This window comes from Theropithecus gelada, chromosome 12 (assembly GCF_003255815.1).
Source record: "Theropithecus gelada isolate Dixy chromosome 12, Tgel_1.0, whole genome shotgun sequence".
Lineage (NCBI taxonomy): Eukaryota > Metazoa > Chordata > Mammalia > Primates > Cercopithecidae > Theropithecus > Theropithecus gelada.
The window spans coordinates 86,370,881-86,386,345 of record NC_037680.1 but is presented as its reverse complement, the minus strand read 5'-3'; the positions used below and the strand labels follow the sequence as shown (position 1 = coordinate 86,386,345).

At 32.6% G+C, this 15,465-nt stretch overlaps 1 protein-coding gene across 1 annotated transcript in view; it reads right to left on the bottom strand.

Moving 5' to 3' along the window:
* MAP2 (microtubule associated protein 2) overlaps positions 1-15,465 on the bottom strand; it is a 305,742-nt gene that overhangs the window by 23,120 nt on the left and 267,157 nt on the right. The window contains exons 8-12 of the mRNA XM_025403963.1: positions 15,183-15,389; positions 14,877-15,011; positions 11,567-11,628; positions 6,278-6,425; positions 1,750-2,090 (exon numbers count right to left, since the gene is read on the bottom strand). Coding sequence (XP_025259748.1) covers positions 1,750-2,090; positions 6,278-6,425; positions 11,567-11,628; positions 14,877-15,011; positions 15,183-15,389 — 893 coding nt within the window. The remainder of the gene's footprint in view (positions 1-1,749; positions 2,091-6,277; positions 6,426-11,566; positions 11,629-14,876; positions 15,012-15,182; positions 15,390-15,465) is intronic.

The following is a 15,465-nucleotide window of genomic DNA, read 5'->3' as shown; positions in this document are numbered from 1 at the left end:
AGTTTCAAAAAAATATCTTGGAGATAATTTGTATTTCCTTGTGATTCTAAGAGGAAACAAATTATTTTAAGTACCAATGCTTTCCAGAATATAAGTAAGTAAACCCCATATCTAGTTAAGGAGAGTAACAGGACATGGGAATATTTACTTTAAAAGAACTGATTTTAAATATATGTAATAGTTACTCTATTTTAGAGGAGAGCTTGTCCAAGGCTAAAATACAGAACTTTCCTAATGGTACTAAATTGATTTTATTCACCTTATGCTTTTAAATTATTTATGTATAAATATAAAGATGATGCAACATTTGAATATTTCCAAAAAGCTCAAAATATTTCCTTCTCTTGGATGTGCAAAACGCTGGTGAATGCAAGAATAGTTTGAGTTTTTTAGGAATTATAGGCTTATAATTCTACTTTTTGCTTAAAAATGTTTCTTGTAGCTTCTAGTTTTCATAGCATCTGTCTATGAAAAAGTATCTTTCTACGACTCTATTATTACAGAATGTCATCTTTGTTCTGAAAAGGCATATTGACCTCTCCCCTCCTGCCCCATTGGTTGATTTTTCTTAACTCTTTGGGCTTTCCTGAACAGAGCCATAATGAGACAGCACAGAAGTTTGTTGCTAAATGAAAGAGCAACACTGAATTTTTGCTTTATTGCTGAGTAGGAGTGCCTGATAGCTTTACATTTTGGCAAGATCTTTTGTCTAAACTTGCCTGAAAATAGATTTTCTTTGGCATGAAGGAGGGATACCAGAAAGCAGTGGCACAAAACACAAGAGAAAAGAAAAAGAGTGGCAGAAAAAAATATTGACGTTAAAAAGAAAAGACTTTCTTGGAATATTGAAAGGGCACTATAAGTTTGTTTATATACAAAGTTACTGTTTTTATCTTTCTTTCAAAAAAGGATGTTGTTTTATATCTCTTCAATGACAAAAGTTAAACTATCCTGAATAGATCAATATTATGAGATAAACATTAAATAATATTTGTATTATTTCCTTCCAGGCTAATTGCTTTGTCCAAACATATAGCGTATAAGCAAGGTTCACGTCAAGACAGAACTCAAAGTACCCTGGTTTGAAAAGATATGAATGTTTGCTCTGGGGAGCTGAAGAGTTAGTAAGTAAGCTTTACTAATAGCTCTATTTAATACAATTAATCTTGAGTAGAAGTTCAAAGTCTACAATTTTATTCATCAGAACCATGTGTCTTTTATTATCAACACGAATACCTGCCCTTTGCAACATTTAGGCAATAGTAACCAGAATTGAAACTCGGTGAAACATCCTTATTTTGGAGTAAACATGAGGGAATGGTAGAAAATGTCATAGGAAATCCTTGGGAAATAAAGAAGGAGATAAAATTGGAATCAGTAAAAGATAGCCAAATGAGCTCATGGTCAGAATCTAATATAGAAAACTCAATTTTATGTCAGAAATATAACTTTAATCTCAAGTTAAAAAACATAAAGCAATAGAGATACATTCAGAAAAAAAATGTTAGTCAATCAACTAAAAGTTGGTAAAATTTTTTACCCAAGAATAAACAGAAGGAATGGGCACGTTATGTGATTTTCATTATATTTCAGATGCTATCTTCCTAAAGTCCAAACTCTTAGCAATAAATTGCAACCAGTAGCTCTTTAACACATCTGCTTCCCTTTTAAGAACTGTTAGCTTTCAACATGAAGAAGACAAGGTAATAATTATTTCTGGCAGCAAATATGTGTTCATGCAATTCTTACCTGCCCCCCTTTAGGCTGGTATTTGATGTTGTCCGTTGATCCGATTTTGGATTTGACATTCTTCAGGTCTGGCAGTGGTTGGTTTATAAGCCGAAGCTGTTTGGGAGTCGCAGGAGATTTTGGAGGAGTACGTATGATGGCGACCTTCTTCTCACTCGGCACCAAGATGGCAGACTTGGGCGTTCCTGGTGTGTGAGGGGTCCTGGGATAGCTAGGGGTTCCAGGAGTGCCTGGTGTGCGTGAAGAATAACTTGGTGGGGTGCCAGGAGTGATGGCAGTAGACCCAGGGGTAGTGGGTGTTGAGGTACCACTTTTTCCTGCTCTGCGAATTGGCTCTGACCCTGTATTAACAAGCAAGACCAAAACCAAACCAGAGTCAGACAATTCTCCTCAAAACATCCCTCTTCCCATAGATTGTTAGAAGTCATAATATGTTTCATTTCTAAGGTATTTAGAAACAATTATTGTAATGATCACTATGGTGCTCAAGAAGCTGAGAGTCTCGTTTCTGAAATCAGGTGCATAACTCAGTGGCATTCTTTTGAACACGCATTGCTATCAACACAAAGAAAAAAACCTGATTTTTTTCTGATTTGTTCTCCTTAATTTTCATTATAAATGTGTCAAAAACTATTTTCTACTTGTGTGACTATTAAGGCATATGGATCTGCCTTTAGTTGGAAAAGAATTTACTCTTAGTGTCATATGCAGACCCATATTTACTGAAGATTCCTTGAATGATATGTAGATCATTCATTCCTCTATGTAGTAAATTCATTCTGGGATCCAGGTGAACATACAATATAGAACCACGTATTTAGGACACATAGTTTCGGTCCGTATAGAAAGGTCTGCATTTCAATATTCTATCCTTATATTGAGGAACACTATGAGGTATATAAATGTGTTTATGGAAGCTGTCAGACATTGCTCTACTATATCATGTATTCTTTTCATAAGGAAAATCATCTCAGTGCTTCAAACAAACAAACAAACAAACAAACAAAGTCTATTTCTTGCCTTAGAAACTTGGGATGTCCCAGTATATTCCCATCGAGCCTCGTACCTGACTGTGTTTTCTCCTCTGTTTTCATCACTAGTTTGGCAGTTCGGTGTTAAATCCAAGACCCCGTTAAGTATACAGGATCTGAGATCCATTTCTTTGCCTCAAATTGAGCTCAGCCTCCTATTATTATTTTACCCACCCCCCATTTTCCTACACTATGTTTCTTTCATCTTTTGAATGTGCTTTGAATGACATTTCAAATACCTTTCTGAAAGAATGATAGAAATAAGAATGCAACACCTTATAAATTTCAAAGCACTTATGTGAATATCAACCAACTGATAACCAAACACGCACAATACGGTTCTTAGGGGCAGCTCTTATTATTCCTAAGAAATGAGAATATTGAGGCTCATTCACCCAGATGCTACTAACGTCTAAGCCAGATACAATATTTAGCCCCTGAGGATTTACATTTCTAAGCATGCAAATTTCATTTATAACATATTTTATAGAAAAGGGATAATTTTCATTTTTTTACTGCTGATTAAGTAAAAAAATCAATGAATCTTCTGAAATTTTGTAGAGAATAAATACATAACAATTTTAAAGCCACTGAAGTGAAAGGAATCTTAGAGGTCACCTAATGCAATTGCTCATAAATATAGGAAGTTCTTTCTGAGAAGTGGACAGGTAATCTTTGCCTAAATATTTATAAGATGTGAGCTCAGGAGAGCTTTTTAGACAATTGTGATCTATGGAAAATGTAAATCTACCCATTGCTATAGGTTCTATCTCCTGGAGAAACACAGAACAATTGTACTTCTTTCAGTGAACAGTTTTCACATATCAAATGAAAGTGCCCTGTGTCGTCTTGATTTTCTAACACAGGGCACAAGACAGTTAGATTCTTCAACTGATAATATGAAATGGGATATGAGAAGTCTAAAGTGAGAAATTAGCATGTGTTCTGTGATTTTTATTGCTTTTCACAAGAATTTCAAGACTAGGATGATACAACCGCATCCAACTTGGAATTTTGTAACTTCCATGTCCTGGTTTGTTATGGACTAAGTTTTCAATGTAGATGTCTGTCTCTAAGTCTGTCTGAATACTTTCACCAGAAACATTATTTCTTTCTCAAATATTTTCTCTATTACTTCACCAGTTTTGAATAGCTCAGATTTTCTGGGGAGAGGGATCGTCCCTGTATTTTTTGCCATTGTATCTAGCCCTGGTGACTTTCATGTGAGCTGAATACAGTAGGTAGGCAACATTTTTAAAAAAATAAAATGTATTGAATTCGGAATTCATCAAAGTGTGCTGAGGGGTTTTTTGACTTCATGGAGACTGAACTGAAGCAATATTCTGGATGTGAATAACAATTTTTACTATATGAAATAATTTTTTCTAAACTTCTGAGGAGTCATTTCCATACTTGTAGAAAACACTTTAAGCTTCATAAAAGGAGGTTTTGTGTTACATCTGGAGAAAGAGGATAAACTACAAATATTAAGGCCTTCACACTGCTGTTCAATATATATGATCAATTTTTATTGTAATAAATTTGTTCTTATCATCAAAACAATAAATTTGAATGTTTCCTATTTGTTCTGAACTTGAAGACGTTAAATCTAAGATCTGAAACAACTTTTAAGATATTTATTTACAAGTTACTTGATTAAACTGTGCTCTTATTTATCTTGTCAACTCCTCAGTGACAATGGATTTCCTTCCTCTTGGGCGGATGAGCTTCCTGCACAACATTGTTTCCTTCAAATCTTTTCAATAGCTGCACAAAATGTTAGAACATCCCTGTGTACCACTAAGGGGGTGGTAGGCACGTAGAAGTGGGCAGAGTGCTTGCTCTTCCAATCATCTTTATGCCTTTCAGCTATTGGTATATAGAGGTAAGACAGACCCTATGTTTTAAAATGATCAACGTGTCAGTTATGTTCACTATCAAATAATACAATGCAAAATGCTTGTAAACATCAGTAAATTTAAAAAGTCAAAATAGAATTGGTGCTGAACATTTAATGAATCAATTCATATACAGATACACTTTAAAAGGCAGAACACAGTGGTTTGAAGAAGTAGATTTATGGAGAAAGTGCCATTTTGCTTTTATAGCAACAAATACAAGCATAATTCAAGATGTTCTTTTGGAGAGTACTTGGTATCTTTGTCTTGTCTCATCATCCTTGGGGTTATTAATGATGTTCAATTTCAACTCTAGATATTTAAAGTCTCTTCCCTGGAAAGTACTAAATCTTAAATGCCCTCCCTGCTAATTCATTTAAATAATTTATTTTTGCTATGATAAAATAATTTTTGTGATTTCAGTGTTCTTAGCACATATTTCAAAGGATGCTAATACTCTAGGAAACTAAATGATGTTGGACACAATTACTCTTATTACAGTAAACACTTTTCTTATAGGCCAAAACACTGTTTAAATGCCAATAGTCATATTTAAGTGGGTCAATTATTATTAAAATAAGTGTTGAAGCCAACTATAATGTGATAGTGGTAGCAATTTCCACCATTTTAAAATGGTTTTTAAATGACACAGACACTGTCCTCCAAATAATTCTACAGAGAAGTTGTCTAGTACTATTTCTTCCAAATCAATATAGAAAAGACATTAAGACTTCAGGCTGTGAAGTTATCAGCAGACTGAAAACCAAATTCAACCACTTACTAGCTGTGAAGCACTGGACAAGTTACCCTCTGTAGAGGGTCAGTTTTCTCATCAGTAGATTGAATTGAGTTTATTAATACCTACTCATTGGTTTTGCTAATTAAATTTAGTGACAATGTATCTTAAGAGTTTAGTATCTATATGTGCTCAATAACTGGTAGCTATTTTGGTTGCAACAGAAAAATACTTATGGAAGTAATTTGAATCTATGCTTTACTAGATAGTTTGCCACAATGCAACATATAAATGTGTAATGATTGGAGCATTATATAAACTGTTATAATTGCCAATCAGTTCATGAATGGGCCATCAATCAAGATAATTTGAAACTATTGCATAAACTATACTATATTTATATCTCATTTGGAATGCAAATTTTTAACGAGTTGAACAGGATCCTAAGTTTTGATTGTTGACTTTCCAGTTCGATTTTACGACTTGGAAATCTAATAAGTGTTAAGCTTTTATATATGTATGTTTTTAAAAATCCTTGACTTGGTTTCTACATTGATCACTTCTTTAGAATTTTCATTTTTGCGCTAAATTTGAAGCAAAAAGGAAAATATATTCTTAGAGAAATAAGTTTATCTCAGTCTTAGATAATAGGGTAATATGTTACCATTTCCTCTATCAATTGTTTTTACTCAAACAGCTATTTTGCGGCCATCTACATTCTGGATTTTCTGATTCTTAGGGCAAATATAATCTAGTCTTAATGCATGTTTTATTTTTACAAATTAAAATATAAATATAAGTGCTATTCCACTTAAAGGATTTAAAAAGTGCTTAAAAAGGAAGTCAAATCAAAATAAACCTACTGGTGGTCCGCCGTGCTGAAGAAGAGATAGAACTGTTGAGAGAGAAGGAGTTCTCATCTCTGTCTCCTGATACACCTCGGCGAGGAGGAAGAATGGAGGAAGGTCTTGGGAGAGAAGAGCGCTTTTCTGGGCTCTTGGTTACTCCATCCTGATTGGAGAAAACAAAAAGGACATTGGGTTCTTGTAAGTCTTTAATTTATACGAAGTGATATTGATTTTGCTATTTTCCTCCTGTGCTGATAGATGAATTTCTTTTAATACAAACTACTGGATTTCATATATTTATAAGCATTTCTACTTTAAAACTTAGAAAGAGTGTATATTTGCCTAGATGTTTTATAAAAATACATTATTTGGAGTTCTGATAACTGAGTTCAAGTTCTAAATGATAATTGGGTAAAATAAATGTACTCAAGCAATCTTCAGCAAATTACTAATTTTATTGAAAAATCTTCATTAGCATGATAATTTATTAATCAGAAAGGACTGAGAGTAGCTCACTGCATGCATAATATTTCTAACAATGACCACTACCATATATTGTGCATGTATGTGACAGGAACTCTTTATAGTTTACATTCTTTTATGATTTGTTTCTCACCACAGAACATGATACATGATAAAGCTGAAGAAACAGGTTTAATGAATTTATGTAATTGTTTCAAGACAATTGAGTTGGTAGATGTCAAGAGATAGTATTAAACCCTGATATATATGATGTTAAGTTTCAATTGTCTATTATATTCTATACAATATAGTTATTATTGTACTGTGCAATATTATTTCTTATATATTATATATAATATATTTTGTAAGTTTGCATTTGATATTTTACCAGATAATCAAACCATCAATTAATAATGGGAAGCATATCCAGAAAAAGACATTTTCTACATTTAAAAAATAGGTATACTATTTATCAAAATTTTAAATTTGTATCTGTTTTTAAAAGGGCCTACTGTTTATGTGTCAAATACTTCAGAACGTAAAGTATTTGCTTTCATACACTTCCTGAATTAGGTTCTATAACATAATCTCCCAAATTCTATTTCTTTCTGCACCTTTTATTGACCTGCTGCCTTACCTTGTTCCCTGATTTTGAGTATGGCAAACGGTCTGTGGAGCCTGCTGAGGTGGGCTGTATTAATAAACTGTCAGAAAATGTAGCCCTTTTAGTCGTGCTAGGGCAGGCTGAGCTGTATCTTGGGGACTTTGTGCTACCCTGTAAAGCAGGAATCTTTGACAAGGTAGAATTCTAGCCATGAAAGAAAACAAACAAAAGCACAAAATAAACCAAACTATGAAGTAAAAGGAAAATAAAAAAAGAAGTATAAACGTATAAGAAACTCAAAGTCTTTTTAATAAGAACACATGATAAATGGTTATAATCAATGATAGAGATGTGTACTTAGATGAGATTTTCATTGAACAGCTCTCTTTAGCCAAAACTAACTTAATAATAGTCATAGAAAAATATCTGTTATAAGAAAACCAAATATCACATGTTCTCATTTATAAGTGGGAGCTAAACACTGGGTACACACGGACATAAAGATGGCAACAATAGACACTGGGGACTCCAAAAGTGGGGGAAGGATTGAAAAACTTCCTATTGGGAACTATGTTCACTATTTGGGTGATGGAATCAATATAAGCCCAAACCTCAGCATCACGTAATATACCCTTGTAACAAGCCTGCACATGGACACCCTGATTAAAAATAAAATAAAAAATCTGTTAAACCAGGTCTAGAACAGTTATCCATGTTTATTATTTATTATTTGCTCCTCTTTACTTCCAAATGTGATTGTTTATGTTTGGTACATAGTAGAGACCCAGTGGATAATTGTTGAATAAATGATGAATGGGTGGATGGATAGATAGAAGGACAGAAGAAAGAATAATGTTGCTTAGATATGAAGGAATTAGCTTTGTGAAATCCTGAGACCAAAGTAAGTCTCTCTTTTTTAAAAAACAGAATAAGCCTTAATATAGAAAGAATGTTACAAGTGACTAGCAAAACTCTCTTTTTGCTGGATGCTGATTGCTTAAATTTTGTTTTTTAAAAAATGATTCTATACATAGTTCTCTCATTTAAGGATAATGTAGATAAAATATTCTTTTTGGATTCTATGTATATAGTCTCTAATTAATTCACAGATTTTATAACGATAACACATTTGGAAATATCTTTCAATATCCTAACTGCTGGAATTATTCCTTTAATAAATATAGCCTTCAAGGTATACATATAATCCATATATTAATCATGTTTCAAGAACTTTAGAACAAGGTATATTTGAGGCCTAATGAAAAAAAAGCATTTTTAAAGATTGAAAAAACTTATTTTCAGGTAATCTACACTGACTTCAACAGAAAATTTTCAGAGTTTATATATAATTGGTTCATTTTATAACTAAAAGACATACTGTGAACTAAGTTATACCATAGAACTAAAAACATTTTAATGAAAAGACTATAGTCTGCATGATGTGTTATGAATTCTAAAAAGGAAAGTCAAGACTGAAAAGATTGCCAATAAAAATCATGACTTAATTTACAGGTGTTGATAATCCCTGGGGAGACTGGCTGCAAGTATAATTGGGAAGGATGTATGACTTTTGGAGAAAGCTATGCCAGAATGCCATACATCTGATGGGTGACTGTTAAAAATATAGATAAGTATGACAAAGCCAAGGAGATTATTATCTTCAAATAATTAATTTGATCTGTTACAGAAATGACAGATAAAACTGAGATTTTTATCTCAAGTTTTAACCTCTGGAGCTACAACAGAGACATAAGTATTTACAGACTATAAAAATCACTTCTTGTTTTATAGACCCAGTATCTTGAGTGGGAAGTGTAATTGGGTCAGCACAAGTCATTCTTTTTTGATTGATGCTACCCACAAAAGAGTGAATTTCAAAAGTGTGATATAGAAGAGAAAAATAAATTGGATTGCTTGTAGTTAAGAAAGACAACTATTAATGCTAAACAAACAACAGAAAACCCCAAGTGAAATGCAGGATTATGGGTGAGTCTGGTTCCTAATAAAGAGCAATTTAAAAAATCATCACAGGAATCCCATAAATATATACACCTAATATGTACCCATAGAAAAAACATTTTTAAGTTAAAAAAAGTGAATCTAAAAGAGCATACAACTACAAAAAACAATGAGAGAACTGTTCTGATGGATAGACTGAATATTAGAGCTAAATCAAATAAAAGTTACTTGGGGTTTTAGAAAACTTATAGGACAAGGATATCATATTAGGAAGGAAAAAGGGCTAATAAATGAGAAAAAAAAGAAAGAATGAAGGCCTAATTTTTCTTCAGAAAGACAAGATTGGCATTTACAAGGAAAAAAGTTTGTTTTGTGTCAGATGATGCCTATGGTTCTGTTCCAAGTGCTGATTCTATCGAGTTACTCAAAGACCAAGGGGCTTAAAAATTTCCTAAAAATGTTCCAAATTATGTCAACCTAAAGGAGGAAAGGTCAGACTTTTTATATCTGCTCCTGAAAACTTCCACCATTCAGTTAATTAAAATAATAGCTAACAACTATTACCATTTATTAAATGAATGCTATGTTCTAAGCATTATACTGCATACTGTTTTATAACATTATTACATTTAATTTTTATAACTAACTCATGATACAGGAATTTTGTCCTCCCCTTTATTTTTAGAAAATTACGAAATAGGAAGAAAAGGATCATATAACTAAAAGATGTTCAAGATTTGAACATGGTCTGCTCCATAGCCCTATGGCTAACCACCATAAATCATTAATTAGGAAACAGAAGGTAAAGAGATACAAATCTTGAAATCACAATGTGTTTATAATAAAGCCTAATATTTACCAAAGCAATAAATGAACTTTGTTTCTTGCCATATGTTCAGGAATATATCTGATACATTTGTATAAAAATCAAGTATAATCTTTTATCAACGTAAAACCCCTCAGGTTCAAAATCAAAGATTTGGCTGCCACAGGAAATGAATCACTACTTTTCATAATAAATAAAAGTGGAAGTCTAAAATCTTACTGGTTTTTAGAAGGGTAAACTAAGAATTGTGATTTACATATTATATATGTTTGCTCAGTCTCAGAACGTTGTTAAAAGCTACTAATTAATATCATTCACATTATTTGTTATAATTTTAGGATTTCATTAGTAGCCTTTTAATTTTTTTTTCAATCATAAAGGAGTGAAAATACTTCATGTTGGCTTTGGTCATTAAAATATAGTTAATAATATAAAAATAAAATTCACAGAAAAAAATAGAAAAGATTTATAAATATATGAAGAAGTTAACACCATTAATACAACCAAAATAAATCTTTGAAATAATAACATATGCCATCTCCATAATTTGGCAAATATAGAACAATATAAAATACGTGGTAATAATAATGAATATGAACACTCTTCTTATACAGAATGTATAAGTGGGTAGAACCTTTCCAGAGGGCAATTTGACAATATGTAGCAAAAACTTTAAATATAAACATTTTCTTTAATTTCACTAGTAGAAAATTATCTGAAGGAAATGGCACACAAACGCATTTATGAACTGAACTTAGCCAAAAAGTTCTCTACAGTAATATTGTTAAAACAACAACAAAAATTCTAAAAGTCAAATAATAGGAAATTAAGTATATCATTGCAAATAAATAAAATGCAGTATTATGTAGTCATTAAAACTTACAAAATGTTCAACGACATGGAAGTACATTTACTGTTGAATTTAAAAATTGATACACAGTGTTCTCATTTTTGTTGTTAAGCCTATAAATTTATAGAAAAAAATTAAGATTTTACACCAAAATGATAACTGTGTTTATCTTTATGATAAGGGGATTATAATTGATTTATACTTCCTTCTGCTTGTGTACAATGCTTCATTTGGTCATATTTTTATTTTGCAACAAAAACAATGAAAGTGTATTATAAAATATAGTTACTGTTGGTTATATGGTTTACTTTGATTCTATGAAAAGTAAATAAATTGGACTTCCTTACTTTTGCCATATCATTGTCCTGCTTTCTATGTTTCTGTCTTACTAGTAAGGAAGCAGTCCAGCTGTGTCCTCACCAATTATCCCAGAAAACGTTAATCCTTCCATGCCTGGATGCCACGGAGAAACTTCTGGGTGAGTGAACTATTTAAAATGACTTTTAAGAGTAAATATCTAAACAATATAAAAAGTTATTCCTATGTTGCAGCTAATACCAAAGGAACTTCAAATGAAGAACAAGGAAAACTTTTTTTACTCACAGAGACTTTGTCCTTTGCCTGTTTAAATACACTGGGAGCCAGAGCTGATTCCCCACCTGCTGCTGTTGAAAATAAAAGACAAACATCCCCAAATTTAGTCTCTAAAAACTCATAAATGCAGTTTTAAATTCCTTTAGGATATTCTGTTGTGTCAACAGACTAATGCAAAGCAAAAGTTTGCTTATTCTGAGACTCAAATTCAATAACTCAAGTAACCTGAATAGCAATAACATAGCATGTGGCTCCAACTATACTGTGTGCTAATTAATATAACCCATTGTCTACCAAAGCACAGATAAGCACACCAAATAATTTTTCTATTGATTACCAATGTATCTTTGAGTCACTAGTATGTAAGGATAGATCCTTTAGAACAGAAGTTACAGAATAGCAATGTGAATGTTGCAAAGTTTAAGAGAAAGAACATTGACTGGTTTCTGGGGTTCGCATGATATACAGAAGGGGGCTCATAGAGATTTCCAAACCCTCTTCTTGTTCTGGAAGCCACTGGCATACCTATAGATATTTCGGTATTTTACATTTCAAACTGTCATGATGTCATGATCAGCCAACCCCTTTCCCTTTGCATCCCTTCATTTCACAAAATGAATGACATACTTGTTTGATGTGAAAATGCCACATGAGAAGGGAAGAAAAATAGCTTGTCAAGAACAGAAAACACGAGAGAAAATTTAAGTTCAGTAAATACAGAACATGTTCTACACATGCACTTCCTGTATGAAATTATTACCACATCTGTTACTGTTGTTTCTCTTGCTGCTGTTTTATGCTTCTGGTTTCAATTTTAAACTCCATTATCTCTAGCACATTTTGGTTGATGACTTACCTGAGGTGGCTTAGCTCTCATGATTTAAAACAATCCTTTGTGGTTTGGAAAACCATCTATGTTTGAAAATTGGGCTTAGAAGATAAAATAATCAAGCTTGTGTGTTTATTCCTCCTTAATTTTCATTCATAAAACAGAAACCCTCAGAAAAAAAATATGTATCCTTATAAGCCCTCTGAATAAGTTCCAAAAAGGTATTTTATGACATGTACAGTTCTGACACAAAAATAATAACTATCTACAATATGCTTTATGCCATGTAGGACTAGCTAGTGAGATTTTTCAGATTCTAGGACTTATCGTTTTTAAGGAAGCAGTAAAAATGATGCCTTCCTACTACCTCTGTAACATAACTCAAACTCTTGAGACACGTATAGCTTGCTTCAAACCAATGACACCTATATCTGATACATGCGTTCTCCTAAAGTATCTTAACATTAGACCAGAATAAAGGAAAATCTTAATTAGTTCAAAGATTTTAAATTTCTTTCAAAGAATGAATAAAAACACCATTTACTTTAAATGTAGTAAATTGCATATCAATGACATGTAAACACTTTACTAAACCATTTTACATTTTCTCTAAAATTCCACAATCCTGATGACATCTTTCATCCTCTTCAGGTAGGTTATAGAGTTTTCATGCTAAATCAAGAGATTCTGCTTGCCCAAGCAATTTTGCTATTAAGTTAAATGAAGCTATTAATTTGCTATTGAGTTTAATGAAGTTCTAAGTTTAATGAAGCTAAAAACCTGAGAAAATGAACTGAGGTGTGTCATGTTAATTCCTAACTCCTAACTTCAGAGATATTCTTCATCCTGAAGCTTTATCAAGGTTTGCATATATACAAGCCTTCCATTTTCCAATTCTGCCTTAGATTCTTATTTTTGAAGGAAAGCACATGATATGATTTCTAGATGAAGAACACAAATACAAAATACTTGGAATTTTCAATAACTAAAATAAAACCATCAATTACCTTGATTTTCTCTTTCTCACAAAGGCTAATGTTCCTTTTAACCTTTAAAACCATCCGAAGATTTATATAGAGGCATTGATGATGTACAATGGAAAGAAAAACATTCTTTTCTGATTTAGCGATCTGTCATTTTGTAGGCTACAAGCATGCCACTTAATAAACTCTAAAATAAAATATACTGTAAGATTGTCCTAGTATAATTAAACATATAAAATAAATACTTTGCACTGAAATTTAGAAAAAAGTTGGCATTACAGATATTTCTAGGGGTTTTTATGATGGTTTCCAACATGTTTTATTTCTTTGTTTTATCAGTTTTATAAACTTAGGAAAAAATATGTATTTGAAGAAGAGAAGTGAGTAGACAGCAGGCTGGGCGCGGTGGCTCACGCCTGTAATCCCAGCACTTTGGGAGGCCTAGACAGGTGGATCATGAGGTCAGGAGTTCAAGACCAGCCTGGCCAAGATGGTGAAACCCCATCTCTACTAAAAATATATATACATATATAAATTAGCTGGGTGCACACCTGTAATCCCAGCTACTCAGGAGGTTGAGGCAGAAGAACTGCTTGAACCCAGGAGGCGGAGGTTTCAGCGAACCGAGGTCGCGCCACTGTACTCCAGATTGGGTGACAGAGCGAGACTCTGTCTCGGAAAAAAAAAAAAAAAAAAAAAAAAGTAGGTAGCAAAGTAAAAATAAACCGAAGTTTATTTCTAACTTAAGTTCCTCCAAAAAGGAAGAGTTTTCGCTTCAAATTTTTGAATACTAAATTATATAGAAAAGTTGAGTAGTTTGGATCCAACATATTTAAGAAAATCTCCATGACACAAGGTCAGCTAAGAGATGTAGTTTAGTAGAGTGAAAACCTTGTTAATTTTGGATATGAGGAATAAAATCTGATACAATTACCAGAAAATTTTGTTTTCTTTTTCTTTTCTTTTTTTCCAACAAAAGCAAAGTCATAGTAATTTTGTAAACCACAATTTCACTTCCTGGCTTGCTTTTCATTTTCAGTATCTAAATCACTACACATTCTTGGTGGTTTTCAATAAATTCATCAACATCAGTAACAGATTTGGCAGTAACAATGTAGAAAATAGGACAAATATTTATGGGTTTAAGCATGAGAGGGATAAATAAGCAAAATAATGAGAATGCATACCACAGTTAAATTCATCGCCATCGTCTAACCAAACACACAGAATGAAAATAGGAATCCCCAGAACGTGACACTAGAGCACAATGCCAAGATACAATCACGCACTGTTATGTCTGAGCATGACAAAGAAACAGATGGTCATGACCTTTTCTGTAAGGAGGGGGAAAAAAAGAATAATGATACAAGACACTTAATAGCAAATTTTTCATAACTGCTGAGATTCTTGGAAGAAAAACAAAATGAAGAAGCTGCTACAGTAATGAGATTTAAAAAAAAAATACATGTCTATGTTTGCCAGTCACATTGCAGAATTGAACAGTCACCTGTGGTTTTCCGCTTAACACAGGAGAGATGAGTTGGTCTAGTATATTTGATAGCAGGTTTTAAAATGAATTTCCTGGAGGGAGAGTGGGCCTGAACTTCTGTTTTTTTAGCAAGTTCAGCCTTCTTATAAACTGCTATGAATAAGAAAACACAAAAAGCATACCATCAGGAAAAAATAAACACTTGGAGCAAAACCGAACGAAATTTTATAAATAATTAGTTACCACTGTTAGGCAGTTCTTCTGCAAAAAAGTAATAATGAATTACTTCAAAAACATTTTTAAAGAAGTGATTGTTAAATGAACCTTTTTTCCTTCTCACTTCATCTCTGGAGACTGTGCTAGGTTCCTTTTTAGCTACTTTTCTTTCAGGAGTGGAAATTCTGCCTCTCCCGGTTTTAAAAGGCTTTTCTTTTCTATGTTTCTCAAGAGATGATCTCCGAGCTTCCTTTTCAGCTTTCTCCTCTTTAGGAATAGTTTCTAACTGTTCTGTCATGATGCTCCTATCATCATCTGTGGATCAAAGCAAATCATGACAACAACAACAACAACAACAGTGAAAACATTAGTAACAAGTGTACAAAATCCT